The 15,877-nt window shown below is 39.7% G+C and overlaps 1 protein-coding gene across 7 annotated transcripts in view; it reads left to right on the forward strand.

The window, feature by feature from the left end:
* The window catches only part of CLTCL1 (clathrin heavy chain like 1), a 35,840-nt gene that overhangs the window by 4,891 nt on the left and 15,072 nt on the right, over positions 1 to 15,877 (forward strand). For all 7 annotated transcript variants that reach the window (XM_062590486.1, XM_062590479.1, XM_062590480.1 and 4 more), the window contains 13 exons: positions 3,188 to 3,395; positions 7,426 to 7,694; positions 7,976 to 8,137; positions 8,952 to 9,065; positions 10,490 to 10,663; positions 10,923 to 11,120; positions 11,707 to 11,907; positions 12,037 to 12,189; positions 12,827 to 12,949; positions 13,733 to 13,870; positions 14,095 to 14,259; positions 14,680 to 14,860; positions 15,213 to 15,376. In XM_062590486.1, the coding sequence (XP_062446470.1) occupies positions 3,188 to 3,395; positions 7,426 to 7,694; positions 7,976 to 8,137; positions 8,952 to 9,065; positions 10,490 to 10,663; positions 10,923 to 11,120; positions 11,707 to 11,907; positions 12,037 to 12,189; positions 12,827 to 12,949; positions 13,733 to 13,870; positions 14,095 to 14,259; positions 14,680 to 14,860; positions 15,213 to 15,376 (2,250 nt within the window). The remainder of the gene's footprint in view (positions 1 to 3,187; positions 3,396 to 7,425; positions 7,695 to 7,975; positions 8,138 to 8,951; positions 9,066 to 10,489; positions 10,664 to 10,922; positions 11,121 to 11,706; positions 11,908 to 12,036; positions 12,190 to 12,826; positions 12,950 to 13,732; positions 13,871 to 14,094; positions 14,260 to 14,679; positions 14,861 to 15,212; positions 15,377 to 15,877) is intronic.

Here is a 15,877-nt window from a genome sequence, read left to right on the forward strand (position 1 = left end):
TCTCATCCGACCTGCAGTAATAGTAGGTATCAAGGAAGCAAAAATCTTTAACTGATTCATTAAGCCTGACAGCAAAGATGATCCTTTAAGTGTACAGAAAAGGTGTTAGGGCAGGAGAGGGGTGAGGGAGGCGATAGATCGTGTCGCTTGTAGAACAGCGTGCTGACCTTCCCTCTGCTGTGAGGTCTGAAGTAACCTGTGTGGGCTTGCTTAGTGATTCATATGTTGGATTAGCAAAAGGCGAAGTTTGGGCTAAGACTATGGAAAGAGGCTCTGGTCATGGTAAATATCTCTGTAAAAACCAGGATTTAGTATTACAAGTCTTTCCAGAAGAAAGTGAGTGTATGTAAGCAATACTCTCAGACTAAGAAGCACAATTAAAAATAAGAATTCAGAGAATTCAGTAGTAAGTGGGAGATTTGATGTTTACTCTACTACAAAAATAAACTGAAATCCCTGGTTAATGTATTCAAACTTCAGTAGTGACCTATATGACCTCCTCTTCTTGAGGCAATACCTGACAAAACTGTGCAGTATTTGGCCTTAATTCTGGAATTTGACTTTAATTGCAGTGAGCAAGTCTAGGTCAAGTTATGATAGTTCCTTAAAGCTCACTTGATATCCCTTATTTCTGATATCTGTCAAGACTTCTGCTTCTCAGGTTTTTAAGATACATACCTAAATGCATACTAGCCCCTGTACTAAAGTTCTCTTAACACTGTACATGAGGAAGGGGGGAATGTTCTTCAGAACAACATAGTTGAGACAATCTTCTTGGGTATGTCCTATCCAGGGTACAAGGAATGATGGCTAATTTCCCTTTACCTAGTGGAAAAGGGATTTTGCTTATGCTCTAATCTATAGTCATGAGGAATATGCCTCTTTACTGCTTCCATATTGCAGGACCAGACCTGTTCTGAGGAAGATGCTTACTATTTCCCTGATGGAAGAAAGTCCAGTGTTTCCAGACTGCTGAAGTACAGAACTTTGCCTCATTCACTATAAGGCTTGCTGTATTTGCATTAACATCCTTTAAGAAGTATTGGCATCTTTCCTTTAAAAGATGTGACCAACTCCCATAAAAATAGCAAGGATGGCAGTGATACTCATGTATCATTTAGTGTTACAGTTTCCAAAAGCTTTGCTGGCTGTTATGACGGTTATAACCGGACGTTAAGTTATAATACTGAAACTTGATGCAAGGTCTTATTTCTCTTAGTGAAGCTAGCTAGAGAAATGTGGTATTTCAGTGTGGACCAGAAGTTGAAGGGAATAACTTTGGACTTAAAGCTGAACTTGAAGTCGACAGATAATGTTAAGATTCTTACCGTATAGAATCTAGAGTGTCAAGTGGCTGCCTCTTGAAAAGGATGTTAAACTAAAGTGTAACTGGAAAAGTGTTTTAAGAGTCTTTGTTTCTATTCCAGCACTCGGAAAGTATTATCTGAGTTTGCATTAATTAAATCAGTTTTAGGAGCTTGGCTGTATTTCAGTTAAATATCTTGACCACTCCTGTGATGTGAATTTTGTTTGTAATTTATGACAGATTAGATGGACTCCAGATTGGATAGACTCAATATGGATTATCTTTTGGCATGAATGCGCCTCATACTTAACTAGCTCATATCAAAGTACTTCTAAAGTGAGGAGTCAGCTGAATGGGTCTCAATAATTGAGAGAGATTTTTGGGGAGGAGTAAGCATCTCTTTACATATGCATATGTTTGGCTTGTATTGTGCTACTGAAACTCTAGTAAGTCAAGATTAGCAGTTACTGAATTGAATAGTTCTTCATTAGTAATGAGCTGAACTGCAGACCAAAAAAATTCCTGAAGCATTCTTAGGCTCAGCTCTGACATGACACTTCTAGATATCTGTTACATACCCAATTTATGGTTTAGTAAGTGGCTATACATAAGCTGTAAAAAGCCATGATCAGCCAGATCAAAACATAGTAAATGTTTGTGATACCATCATATGACTTGTTGCCCTAGGGTTTTAGCCTATTTTATATTAAAAAAAAAATGGTGGGAAGTATGAAAGGAGTCTAAGGAGTAGTAGTTACTCAACTGTTTGCTTGAGGGCAGGCTTTCCCCCCCCCCCTCTCTTTCCCTCCTCCAGTGCACTGAAAGAGAGTACAGGTTAATCTCTTAAGCCTCAAGCCTCAGTGAAGCTGATAAAATTCATTTGCTTGAAAAATGCTACTCTGGAGCGTAAAGCAGGTGCTGAGGCATGCCACAATTACTATTATATAAAATGTATCTTGCGTCCATGTCCATGATGCATGCTGCATAGGTAAATCTGATTTACTGTAGACCAATGGAAACAAAGTGGTAGAAGCTCATGGCCATCTTTCTATTAATCTGATATTGGAAATAGATGGAAACAAAGTTATTCCGGAAAGATGAAAATGAAGAACAATCATCTTTTAGGCCAGTCCACTCAGTGGCACAGAACAACTTATTTATATTAGGAATAACTGGTGTTCAGTCATAAAACCTAAGTACTTGGTATCATAGTGTTTTAAGAATTGGACATAAAGTCGCAGGGGGATATCTGAATATAGAACAACTTATTTACATTAGGAATAACTGGTGTTCAGTCATTTATCCTAAGTACTTGGTATCATAGTGTTTTAAGAATTGGACATAAAGTCGGGGGGGGAAATATCTGAATATAGAAATCTCTAAGCTGTTAAAGCTAAATGGCATGCCATCTTAGGCAAGGGGAGATGCAATGATTTTAACATGTCTCTTAGCTTGTGTTGGTAAGAATTAGACCCTAAGAAGCAAAATGAACACAACTCCACTTTTTGAAATAAGCCATTGAAAGTTGTGCTGAACTGAATTAGTGGTACATAAACTGTCATTTTCCTCTAAGGCTCTGAAATCCTCTGTAAACCTTAGTGTTAATGTTTCTCTATGACTACTTCAGAAAAAGTGGGAAGAGGGCTAGCAGGAAGTAGCTGCAAAAAGAGCAGATTCACTTAGGGATGTTTTTGACTTGTGTTCTGTAGTTCTTTACATACAGGATTTAAAGCAAAGAATTAGAAGACAAATTATTGTTCCAGAATATATACCCTTGCCAAGGGAAATATGTCTGTCTTGCATTTCACTCTGGAACTTTATGCATAATGACAGACCATCAACATGAGAAGGGTAATAAAGTGCTGTTTTCCCTCTTTCTAGCTCCAAAACTTGGGCATTAACCCAGCAAACATTGGATTCAGCACCCTAACAATGGAATCTGACAAGTTCATCTGCATCAGGGAGAAAGTGGGAGAGCAGGCACAAGTGGTGATAATTGATATGAGTGATCCAACAACACCCATCAGACGTCCAATTTCTGCTGAAAGTGCCATCATGAATCCAGCTTCTAAAGTAATTGCGCTAAAAGGTGAGTTAGCCTTCTGTTCTTGTAGTCTGAACCCTACCATCTAGCTGTACTGCTGCTTAAGTGAGCTCTTAAGCTTAAGGCTTGTGCAAACTTTTTAAGAATGTACATTGGAATCAGAATTCTTTCCTGAACTTGCATACTGTATTTTTGGTAATGGATTTTTCAGTAATCTTTGGATGGTTTGTTTCCTCCAGGTAGGTTTGAAATGCTAGGAGGCTACAGTGCCAAGCCCATCCTCAGTGAGGACCAGGCCAATGTAGGGTGTACTTTCTCTTGAAACAGATGTTGTAAACATACTGGATACTTGGTGCAGAGACGAATGGAGGTGTAGAGCCACTCTTACTCTCTGCTCTGTCCTTTAACCTTTTTTTGTAGCTCTGAAGAGCTTAGCTGGTACCAACAAAATGGCATAAGGATAGCCAGTAGCTGCTAAAGCCTGAATTTACAAACACTTTAAGTTTGGCAGTCATGAGATCTTGAAGATAAAGACCTCTGCTCATCAGTTACCTATGGTGTTGACCTTGGCTCTGGGCTACCTGAACTCTAAGAATAATCCTTAGTGCATTTCTGACTCTTTTCTTAAATCAGTGACTTCTGGTGTTTAATTTCAATAACTGATCTGTTACTGACTGTACTTTTCTTCCTGCATCTTGTCTAAACAGATGGTGAGTGAACTTTATCCTGACATTTCATGTGCAATAATACTGAATTGTCTAATCTCATAAAAAGTATTGAACTTTGAGGTAGCCATTTAACAGTTCACTTCATAGCCAGATGGGGATCTTAATCCTCAACTGGTATTACAGTGAAAACATTCTCCATTGGCTTGTTGCTAATTTGGTTGCTTTGACTATTGACTGTACCAAGTAAAGGGCAACAGCGTGTGTATGACAGTGGTGTGTAATGTGTATGTAATGATAGTACAGTTGGTAGACAAAACCAAGTTGCAATACTTTCTTATGAGAGACCTCTACTAGCATGCCCTATGTGCTATTCATTTCTGCCTAAGTGTGGTATTCAGTGTGAAAAGTCATAGTGAAATTACTTAGGGGTCCAAGAAATTACTGTTCTGAGAACTGGCACAAAACCTGTAACTGCTGTCTTTGATCTCAGGCTTATCCTGACATTAGGGAAAAACTAATCTGTTAAAGTTTGACTTTAGCTGACACTTGCAATTCAGCAAGATGCTTATGTCTTGTTGAGGATTGCCCCATCTGGAGGATGGATAGAGGTAATAATGAAAAGATCAATTCCAGGTGTGTTAGAATTCACTGCTCTTAATCTTGGACCCCTTTAAACCAACCTTATTGGCAAGGAAAGTGGATTTTGTGTACTAGCAGAACTTTATCTAGCTCTTAAACTATCAGCATCCTTTAGGTTAGTTTTAAAACTAACCTACTAACTAAAGTTATCATCAGCTTCTAATAATCTAGTTCTGTTCTTGCCAGTGTTAGACTTGTTCAAAAAGAGTATTGTCTGATGCGGAGTGAATAAGCTTGTTCTCCGAACAGATGTGGTTAAGTGTATGATGTCACACTGACACGCACATTTGTCAGGTATTGTGAACTTAATGATCTTTTACTGTATGCATAACCTAATGACTGAAGGGTGGTGGGGAAAAGAGGAGGAATAAAGCCAGCATGCTGTCAACTGCACTGAAGATACAGTTTAAGTTAGTCTGTCACTCCAGACTTTCCCTGCTGATTGACTGAGGCTTCAGTAGTCCAAACTGTTGCATAATGTGAGTGTATGTGCCATGGTTGGGAGTTGCTCATAATCTGAGGATTATTGAGCAAGAAACATATAATCCCACTCTGAAGCAAGAAATGAAATGGTTAATGAGTTAAACTGAAATACAGTGTGCACAATTTCATTTCTAGATTGCATGTGGCATTCTCCTGGTGTATAAAATTTTATGCTTTGTCTATGATTCTCTTGCTTTCTTCTGTACTGAGAGTACTCCCCAAACTGTGTGAGCAAGTGGAGAATGCAGCACTTGAGAGTGCTTCCATTCTTTACAGAATGGAGAAACTTCATGCTCTGGTGAACTGAAATGTAAATTCTTGTGCCTGTATTCAAAAATGAATCTGCTTACTTGACTCCACTTGTATAGAGTAGTCTGAGATCAGGAAAATGTAAGAAGTTTAGCTTTTTATCTCATCTTGGTCTAAGAAAGCACTCTAGTATATTGAAGACTCAATCTTAGCACTTGCTTTCGCCATTTGTGGCTTTATAGCAGGTTCTGCTTGCTCTTACCCAAATTACTAAATTATTGTAGCTATTTTAATTACAGTTTAGAGCTCTAAACTTTGCATTTTCTTTTTTTTTTTTCACCTAAGGAATAATACTGCTATGACCTCTGTCATCCAGTGTTACCTGGCTGACTAAGCTTGTAAAGCTGTTTCCAATTTCTAGAGTGCCACGAGCTTCTAGCTCATCTTAGTAGGACACTGAGCCTATCAGTCTCTTGTATGTTCTCAAAACTAGGGACATCTTGCTTCCTTTTCAGGAAGACTGACTTCCAGAGCAGCTTCTGTATGCATATACTGGAACCCCTGTTTAAGACAATGGTGACTAGGGCTCCTCCAGAAGAACCCTTGCACACGTTCTATATGAGAGGCTGTGGTGTGCTAGTTCCAATATCAGTGCCTTGACAGCACCAGTCTACTGCTGGACAAGTTGTTGGGAGCAGTTGGACAGTTACCACTTTACAGCTGATGTTAGGCCTGGGCTTACTGCATTTGTACAATACAGTAACTTTGTACACAGCAGGTGGCAAGATGGTCAGAAATGGGCTGCTTTTGGTTTCAGGAAAACTTCAGAAAAGCTAGCAAGCTGGCAAACTGTCCTAGGAACTAGGTGATGAGGTTTGTTTATGCAGTTGCTCTTGGAAGCGAGCATAAATGCTGCATGTGGGAGCTCTGAAGTCTAGGTTTGTGTCTTTTGACACTTATATAGTGAAGTGATTATATTAAGCTAATTAAATTATGCTAGGGCCTTGTAGAGCAGTAAAGTTTGTATTAACTTGGGCTTAGTATTTCTTGGAAGTAACTCCTCAGTGGACAGCAGCCTTCATCTGTCAAGACTTCCCAGTAGAAGGGACATCTACGAGTTTGGCAGTAGAACTTCTGAAGGATTACTAGCACAGAAAACACTTCTAAGATGTGGATAGGATTAATGGTATTATAAGCTAATCCTCTAGCAGTCTGAGTGGGTGTCTTGTGAACAGAAAACAATATTCCTAAAGCTGAGTTTTGTCTGCAGTTAAGTAAAACATCACTCTGATTTCCTGAAATAATAGACTGTCTTATTCTCTGAGTGTTCAGCTCACTGGGTTGTTTCAACTGCATTAGTTTTAATAGTCTACCTTTACTAGTTTCTCTCAAAAGGAATACTAAAGTCAAACTTAAATCTGTTATACAGTTACCCGTGTCATGAAACAACTGGAACTAAAGCTTCAAAACTTTCTATAAACTTTCTGACCTTTTTACTCTGTCTTTTTCAATAGGCATTTGTCATATTACAAAGTCTATCTCCTAGTTGTGTGTGGAGTCTCTTCAACAGAAATAGGATGGAAGCTGCAGTCTTCAGCTGTTTCAAGAGCTGTTGCAAGTCTCTTGCTGTTGGACTCAGTCCAAGTGACCTAAAGCAGTTATTAAATTGACATAAATGGGAGCCACTTTCTCTAGTAATAATACTGAATATCATTTACTAGACAGACATAACTTAGTATACCAGTGCTGCTAACAAGAGCTTACACAAGTTACACAAGACAAACTCTCTTCTCTAAACTTTGTAGTTAGTTGAAATACCTATGCTTGTCAGTTGATGACTGGATTGTCCATAAGAAGAAGACTTTGCTTCTAGGCTGAGGAGTTCGGTGGATCTTATCTGATGCGAGTTAAGGAGGCTTAGTCAGATATGACAGGACACTACGTCATTTTTAACATTACTGGAGTAAGTAGGCAAACCACAGGATGACCATTGTAGTAACTGCATCTATGATGTTTCTTGGGTTTTGTCATATCAGCTGGGAAGACGCTTCAGATCTTTAACATTGAGATGAAAAGTAAAATGAAAGCCCACACTATGGCAGAGGAAGTGATCTTCTGGAAATGGATATCTGTGAATACAGTTGCCTTGGTGACAGAGACCGCAGTCTACCACTGGAGCATGGAAGGAGAATCTCAACCCCAAAAGATGTTTGATAGACATGCAAGTCTTGCAGGCTGCCAAATAATCAATTACAGGACAGACGAACATCAAAAATGGCTATTGCTGATAGGAATTTCAGCACAGGTAAGTTCCCTGGAAAATAGTATACTATGGAAATGATCAGGAAAGCACTGGCCTCGCTTTTCTTCATTAACAGCTGTTATAATCTTTAATTTTATTTTCTGTAGATCAAAATTTCAAAAATACCTGTTGAGTAGGAATAACTTGACTTTTTAATGTAATTAAAGCACTGTGGGAGGGGATATGAGGAACGCTTACTGCTGTTTCGTTCACTATCCCATAGGTCTTGCTATAAAACATTCAAAATCTTATCTCTAAAAGCTGCTCTTTCCTCCTGTTTCTAGCAAAATCGTGTGGTTGGTGCAATGCAGCTGTACTCAGTTGATAGAAAAGTCTCACAACCTATAGAAGGCCATGCAGCAGCTTTTGCAGAATTCAAAATAGAGGGAAATGCCAAACCTTCCACGCTCTTCTGTTTTGCTGTGAGGAGTCCTGCAGGGGGCAAGGTAAACTCTGCAACTGTTTGACTGTTAAAACGTAGCAGAATCTAGTACAACCAGAACTTCAGTGACTGCACAGTTCACTGTATGTAGTCTAAGGAACTGCTTGTGAACTGTGCCCACCATGTATCGGGCTAGTTGGTGCCAAAATGCTTTCTTTCAGTGGGGTAAAAACTGCAAAAAATCTACATTGCTTGGGTGGGACTTAGACATAAGGACAAATAAAAACACAATGAGAAGCATGCTAAGGGTGCTGAAGCATCAATTCGTAGCCCGTGTGACCTTCTGTTCATACAAAATTGTTTGTTATTAAGCTGCCATTTGTCATTGAGTTTTGGATCCATTACAGAAGAGACTAGGTAAGCCTGAATACTGTTGATTCTTTGCATCAAACTATTAGTGAAATTCAGTAGCAGTTCAGTACAGTATAATTGCTGGCAGTTTGTAAAGAGCTGAGGTAACACTGAAAGGTATTATGCTTTCAAGTCTTATCGTGCACAAATTACTGGTAATTGACAGCAAGTCTTACTTCAAACATCTTGTTCAAGTTTTTTGCGTGTCATGGACTAAGAATATACAGTCTACTGTCACAGAAAACATGTTTTTTCCTCAACTTTTCCTGGCCTTTGTTTTAGCAAATTCTGAAAAACTTTGTCCAACTAATCTGAAGCACTACTTTCCAGACTGCTACTTCAGGACTGGGCAGATACTCATCAGCCAAGTGGCAGGTGACTTTGGGTAGTATGTCTGGAAAGAGGAGCTTCTTTCATGTGTGGATGTACTTGCAGGCAATCTTGTGACGTGCACTCTTTTTTTCTAGCTACACATAATTGAAGTGGGTCAGCCAGCTACTGGAAATCAGCCATTTGTTAAGAAAGCTGTTGATGTGTTTTTCCCACCTGAGGCGCAAACAGATTTTCCTGTGGCAATGCAGGTAAATGTTTTACCAAAAAAATCAACTTTATAGCCTGACAGGTAGCTAGCATCTCTGCCATAAAGAATATTTTCTGCTATTCATTCTGTTTTTCTTCCTATAGAGATTTGTGGAAGGTAGCTTAGACATTAAAATGGTAACTTAAATGTAAATGTGCGAGCTGCTCCAATATCTGGCTACATCAACTTAGGCCTGTAGAGTAGATTTTTATATACAAAACCCCCCCAGACCTTCAACAGTGTCTGTTAGTAGGATTTTGCCAGTATCTGTCAGACCTCTTGTTGAACAGTTAAATTTGATTAGCTTCTATACTACCTTATATTTCCAGCAGTCCAAAAGTAATTGGACACAGAGTACTGAAAGCAGTCTGTCTATTGGGCAGTCCCTTAACTCATGGTTCCTTTCTAAACTACTACACTTGTTTGTAGCAGGTGCTTCCACTTCTTCAAGCTATTGAACTGCCTACTACAGGGTTCTAGATAGTGGAATATTATCATACTTAATATAACTGGGCATGAAAGTGGCATCTCATCTACAGTAGATGTCATGATAACAGTCGGATGGAGGAGGGGGAAGTTCTATATTAGCCCACTTCCTAGAGCAGTAGCAGAGAAAAGGCACTTTTATAGATTAATGTGGGGGGGTCTTTAGGGAAAGAACATAACTGGTTGCCTTGACCAAACTTCGCTATGTCTGCAAGACCAGATGTTATGCATGAAGAACAACCTATCTCATAGCATATTGGCAAGCAAAGCCAATAGACCAGCTTCATAAATGAACCAAAAGATGTTCTGCTGTATTAGGTGAACAAAGCAAGCTGTCTTGCTTTGTAGCAGGATTCATGGAGCTCTGTATCCCAGCTTGAGGCTTCCGTAATAGAATGCTGAAGAATTCTGATACGAAGTACTTCTATAGCTGAAGATCAGCTTGACTTGAATGCATCCCTAACTTAAGTGACTTGACCGCTACACTGGACTCCTCCACATCTGAGCTTGGTTGAGGTTCATCTGGTTCTCTGGGTAGGCCTTCCTGGAAGAAGATGGGATTTTTCACACTAACTTCTGAATAGAAACTGGTATTGGCATATCCAGACTAGAATGCTAGTTATGGCATACCTTTCTCATTCGACCTTACTCGGTCTTAATTCCCTTCAGCTTCTCTACTTAGTTGAACTATAGCTCTAAATGGCCAAAAAAGCTCTTCATTGCTTTCCAAGTCTGCAAGGAAGAAGCCTGAAGCTATATTTGTCACTAGTGTCAGTGCGAAGGCATGTTATTGCAGTATTGTCCTGTCACAAGGCTAAAGGCAACTGTCTTGAGTTTCATTTCTTTTCTTTTTTTTTTCTCTCTCTCTCTTTTTTTCTTTTTTTCTTTTTTTTTTTAAAGGTAGTCCATACTAAGACTGTAACACTTATCTTTTGACAGATTGGAATTAAGCATGGTGTAATCTACTTGATCACAAAGTATGGATATATTCATATGTATGACTTGGAGTCTGGTGTGTGCATCTACATGAACCGTATTAGTGCTGATACTATCTTTGTCACAGCTCCTCATGAACCTACCTCAGGCATTATTGGTGTGAACAAAAAAGGACAGGTAACAAATCCAGAAATGTGTATTTGAGCCTTCTAATGTTTGTATGAAATGTAATAAAGTTCATGGAAGAAAGCAACTACTTGACTGATCAGTTTAACCTCTACTTGCACAGAACTGCTTGGGAGGAAGAAATCTGCTTGTTTTTCTGAACAACCTACGATGTCATGGACAACCTGCATAGTTGCAGCTTTGGATGTTGTAAATAACAGTAGATCTATAAAGGGTAGTATTTCTCAGATTTGTCTTGTGTCTTTTCCAGGTGCTTTCTGTATGTGTTGAGGAAGATAACATTGTGAACTATGCTACTAATGTTCTCCAGAATCCTGACCTGGGTCTGCGTATGGCTATCCGTAGTAATCTAGCTGGGGCAGAGGAATTATTTGCCAGAAAGTTCAACACACTATTTGCTCAAGGAAGCTATGCAGAAGCTGCTAAAGTAGCAGCATCTGCACCAAAGGTAAGCAACTCCAATGCTAAAGTTATGAGGATTGCTTTAGTTCCTATACTCTACTGAAAATACTCTGCTGAAAACTCTAGGTTGGCTATGCTCCAGACTGGATCCTCTTACCGAGAAGGGTGATTGCAAGTCAGTCCAGAGCAAGACCTGCAGTTCTCTCAGGTGCTGATATAGGATGAGGAGCCACTGGCTAACATTCACTTGCATTTTAGCACTTGGCTACAATGAAATGAACACAAATGAAATGTATACCACTACACAAATGAAGTGGTGTTGTACTAGCCCTAGTTGTCTGCAGCTGAGTTGCTTGTCCTGACTTCTATATTCTCCTGTATCATATCAAGGAGCATCTGATATCATTTCCAAACGTGGACTTAACTTGTTGGGGTCACTGACCTCTTGCTAGAACATCACGGTGGCTTGGGTTTAACCAAGATCTGTACCCTAACAGGTTTAAAATAGGTGCCTTAGTGTATAGCTCAGCTTAACAGCTTTTTCTCTTTTTTTTTTTTTTTCTTCTTCCTGACTAACACTGTTCAGACCTCGCAGTAGAGCAGTGTTTAATTAGTATCTTGGTCCTCTTCAGGGAATTCTGCGTACCAGTGATACAATCAGGAAGTTCCAGAGTGTGCCAGCTCAGCCTGGGCAGGCGTCTCCCCTGCTCCAGTACTTTGGAATATTGCTTGACCAAGGACAGCTGAACAAGTTTGAGTCTCTAGAACTCTGTCGCCCTGTACTACAGCAGGGCCGCAAGCAGCTTCTGGAGAAGTGGCTGAAGGAAGACAAGGTAGGCTGGATCATGATGCTAACTTAATTCTGCTGCCTTGTAACAGTTGAGTGTGAACAATAACTTTTGTTAATAATAAATATATGAATATCTACTCTGCCTGACAAAATACCACTTCTGACTTTTCAGCTGGAGTGCTCAGAGGAGCTGGGAGACTTGGTGAAGACAGCTGACCCAACCCTTGCACTCAGTGTCTATCTTCGTGCTAATGTGCCAAACAAAGTCATTCAGTGTTTTGCTGAAACTGGTCAATTCCAGAAAATAGTGCTGTATGCTAAAAAGGTGAAGTTGTTTATCACATATAGTAGACTCATCTTATGCTTAACCTGTACATTCTCAAGCTATCTTCCATAAGATAAGCTTAATTTCTGTCACTCAAAACTGATAAGTAGCTAAGATTGAGAAACAAGTGTTTTCTTCATTTTAATAGTGCAGATAGTAGTGTATGAATAAGCTCTGTGCAGCCTGCAATAGTTAACTTTAGAACATCCAAAATTATACAGAATAACTCATACTTCACAGTGGCTCAGACTAATTCTAGAAGATGAAGATAAGACTCTTCCTAAATGCATCAGACGGGGTTTTTTTTTCTGACTGGTTACAAAACAGCTTGCCTGATGTCCACCCTTTAAGCGTAGGGTCTTGCTTGATAGTGCCTTCAGACTGAAGTGCTTGTTCCTAGTCCTTTTCTTGCCTAGCAATAAAAATGCCCTAGCACAAATTCAGTTACTTAGTAGGTGAATGCTGAATTTTTTTTGTCAATAGCCAAGCAATCTTTTTGCCTGAGGTATACAGGAAGATGGGGGTTTGGGCATGGCAGGCCCAAACAATATAATGTCCATGCTGAAGAATCTGTATGCTTAAAAGAGGCTTAAAGCTCCTAGACACGCATGACTGATGTCTTTGCTGAAAATTCTAGGTTGGCTATACTCCAGACTGGATCTTCTTACTGAGAAGCGTGATGAGAGTCAGTCCAGAGCAAGGCCTGCAGTTCTCTCAGATGCTGGTACAGGATGAGGAGCCACTGGCTAACATTAACCAGGTGATGCCTACAACAAGAGTACTGGTCTCTTTCTAGACAGAGGTAATCGCATAGTACCATTTTGCAGACTGGTAAGGCCAATTCAGGTCTCTAGTTGGCTTGGTTAGATAAGTTTGACTAAACTCTTAGTTAAGTTTGATTACCATTCAGTCTCTAGAGGCAAGTGTGTTTTAAAGTTCCTGTGGAACTTGAATAGTTCTCTGACTTATCACAGTAATCCTGATAATGAATCTGTTATTGTCTTGGTCTAAGCAGTAATGAGTGTTACTATCCACTTAAAGCTCTTGTCTTGGCTCTAACTGAGCATACATTAACTCCTGTTGTTCAGATAACTTACAGGAAGATGGACAAACAAATTTAAACTGAGTGCTGGCTCCCAGAGGCTGCTTCAGGTGAATGGACAGAGAAATAAGGCAACAGTATAAGTTATTAAATAACTGAAGCTATTTAGTTTCTGTAAGAAAAGCTAATACTTCCTCTATCTGAACAGAGGAGGGATGGGATTTGCAAGCCATGCTTAAATAGTGGGTGGCAAAAAATTGACATAATAGCTCAAAGTAATGCCTTCCTTGCATTCTAGAGAATCTACAGAAAGAAAAGTGTAAAAACTTGTCTCTGTGTTATCATGGTAGTAATGCTGTGGAAACAAGGGACATAGCATACTGAAATGTGCTGTGATGAACTGCCTTTTTAGTGTTCTTACCAGACCACTACTGTGTACAAATAAAAATAGGCATGAGTGTGTATATCGACTCCCTTCTCTGACTTGACCAATCTCAACAGATTGTGGATGTATTCATGGAGAACAGTCTTATCCAGCAGTGCACTTCCTTTTTGTTGGATGCTCTGAAGAATAACCGCCCTGCAGAAGGCCACCTTCAGACACGTCTGCTGGAGATGAATTTGATTCATGCCCCACAAGTAAGACTATCAACCTAGTTCCTCTAAAAAGTGAAGAAAAGAGAGTAGTAGGCTTGTAAACTTCAGATCTAGAAAATCAGACGAGAATCTGATGTCTGGTGCTGATACCTATAAATAGTTTAGCAACATCAAAGGCTACTGACAAGTAATTGTTGTGACCTAAACGTTTAGGCTGAGTTGCTGTGATTCTCTAATAGACTGAATATAAAATGTAATCTCCCTAGGTTGCAGATGCCATCCTTGGAAACCAAATGTTTACACACTATGATCGTGCTCATATTGCCCAATTGTGTGAAAAGGCGGGCTTGCTCCAGCGAGCTTTGGAACACTACACAGATCTCTATGATATTAAACGTGCTGTTGTTCACACTCACCTCTTGAATCCTGAGGTAGGTCCATTCTGTGGAGAAAGCAAGTGAAATAAATAAGGTTCAGGGGTGAAGTGGCCACTCCTTAATGCCTTTGTGGCGGCTAAATTCCCTACAGCAGCTGTAAGATGGTTTGGAGGTACCTAAGCGGTTCATGTGGCTGTGATTAAAGAGCATTTATCCAGTTAATGATTAAACCTTAATCTGCACTACTGATGGCTTAATCTGCCCTCAGTTTCCCAGGTGGGCAATTCAAATCTTATTTTTAAACTGCATTGTAGTTGTAAAGATGTTGAGTATGCTTCCTTTCAAAACTCCATTCTTAGTACACGAAAGATTTTTCTGTAATAGCTGGGATAGAAACTCTGTCTAGCTGTCATATTTTTAGAAGTTAACTGTATCCTGTATAAGTTACTGAGTAAAACTTCTTTCTCTTTGCAGTGGCTTGTGAACTTCTTTGGTTCTCTCTCGGTTGAAGACTCTGTGGAGTGTTTGCGTGCCATGCTGTCCGCCAATATCAGGCAAAACCTACAGCTCTGTGTGCAAGTAGCTTCTAAATACCATGAGCAACTTGGCACCCAGTCTCTTGTGGAGCTTTTTGAATCTTTCAAAAGCTATGAAGGTATAGTACTAGAGGCAAACAGCTTTCCTGGAAGTGCTGTCCAATTGAAACTAATACTAATATTGGCAAGATATTTGTCACATAGCTGCTGGGCCAGCTAAGATAGCTAGATCTTAGGCGTGTAGTGAAGTGCTGAGCTCATCACAAGATAGCTTTGTTTAACTACGAAGTTTAACTCTCTTGGGTGACGGTGGGAAAGACAAAACCTGAAAGAAGGAAAAAACTTCTGATCTTTTGGCAGTTGAATGAAAGCTGCTCTCCTAGCAGTACTGAACTAAGCTACAAGCTAAAGCCTGGAACAGTCTGCACTTGCTTCACTTGCACTTCTGGCTATATAAAATCTTTCTTTTAGGACTGTTCTATTTCCTGGGTTCCATTGTAAACTTCAGCCAAGATCCAGATGTCCATTTCAAGTATATCCAGGCAGCTTGCAAGACTGGTCAGATAAAGGAAGTAGAAAGGATCTGCCGTGAAAGTAACTGCTATAATCCAGAACGAGTGAAGAACTTTCTGAAGGTAAATGTTCTGTCCAATAAACTGAACTGTCTTCTACATTTTTTGTTGAACTGTAGTTTTCGAATGAATGGAGATGCCAACTTAACGTTTAGCTGGCATTGCTGTAAGTAGTCTTCTAGAAAGTAGAACAGGAGCCTTATCCTATTTCAGGCGTATAACAGATCATTCTGGGCTATCTCTGCAAAAATAGACCTAGACCCACGATTCCTTTAAAACTAGGCTGTATGATCTAACTTGTACCAAACCCCATTAATACGTTGTCAGCTAACAATAGCAGTATCCAGCTTAGCAGAAGCAAAGACTATGCTGAAATATTCCACAGGATATTTAGCAAGGATGTTGCCTAGACAAAGCTTATTAAAACTGGAGTCAACTTGTGCTATGTGCTGAAGGGTTTCTGTGCTTTTTGACTAGTGAAATGGGATTCTGTAATGCTACTTCACTTTGTTTTGTTAACACTTCTGGCCCAGCAGCTGCCCTGTGAATTAATATGCAGATAGT

This window comes from Rhea pennata, chromosome 17 (assembly GCF_028389875.1).
Source record: "Rhea pennata isolate bPtePen1 chromosome 17, bPtePen1.pri, whole genome shotgun sequence".
Taxonomy (NCBI): Eukaryota; Metazoa; Chordata; class Aves; order Rheiformes; family Rheidae; genus Rhea; species Rhea pennata.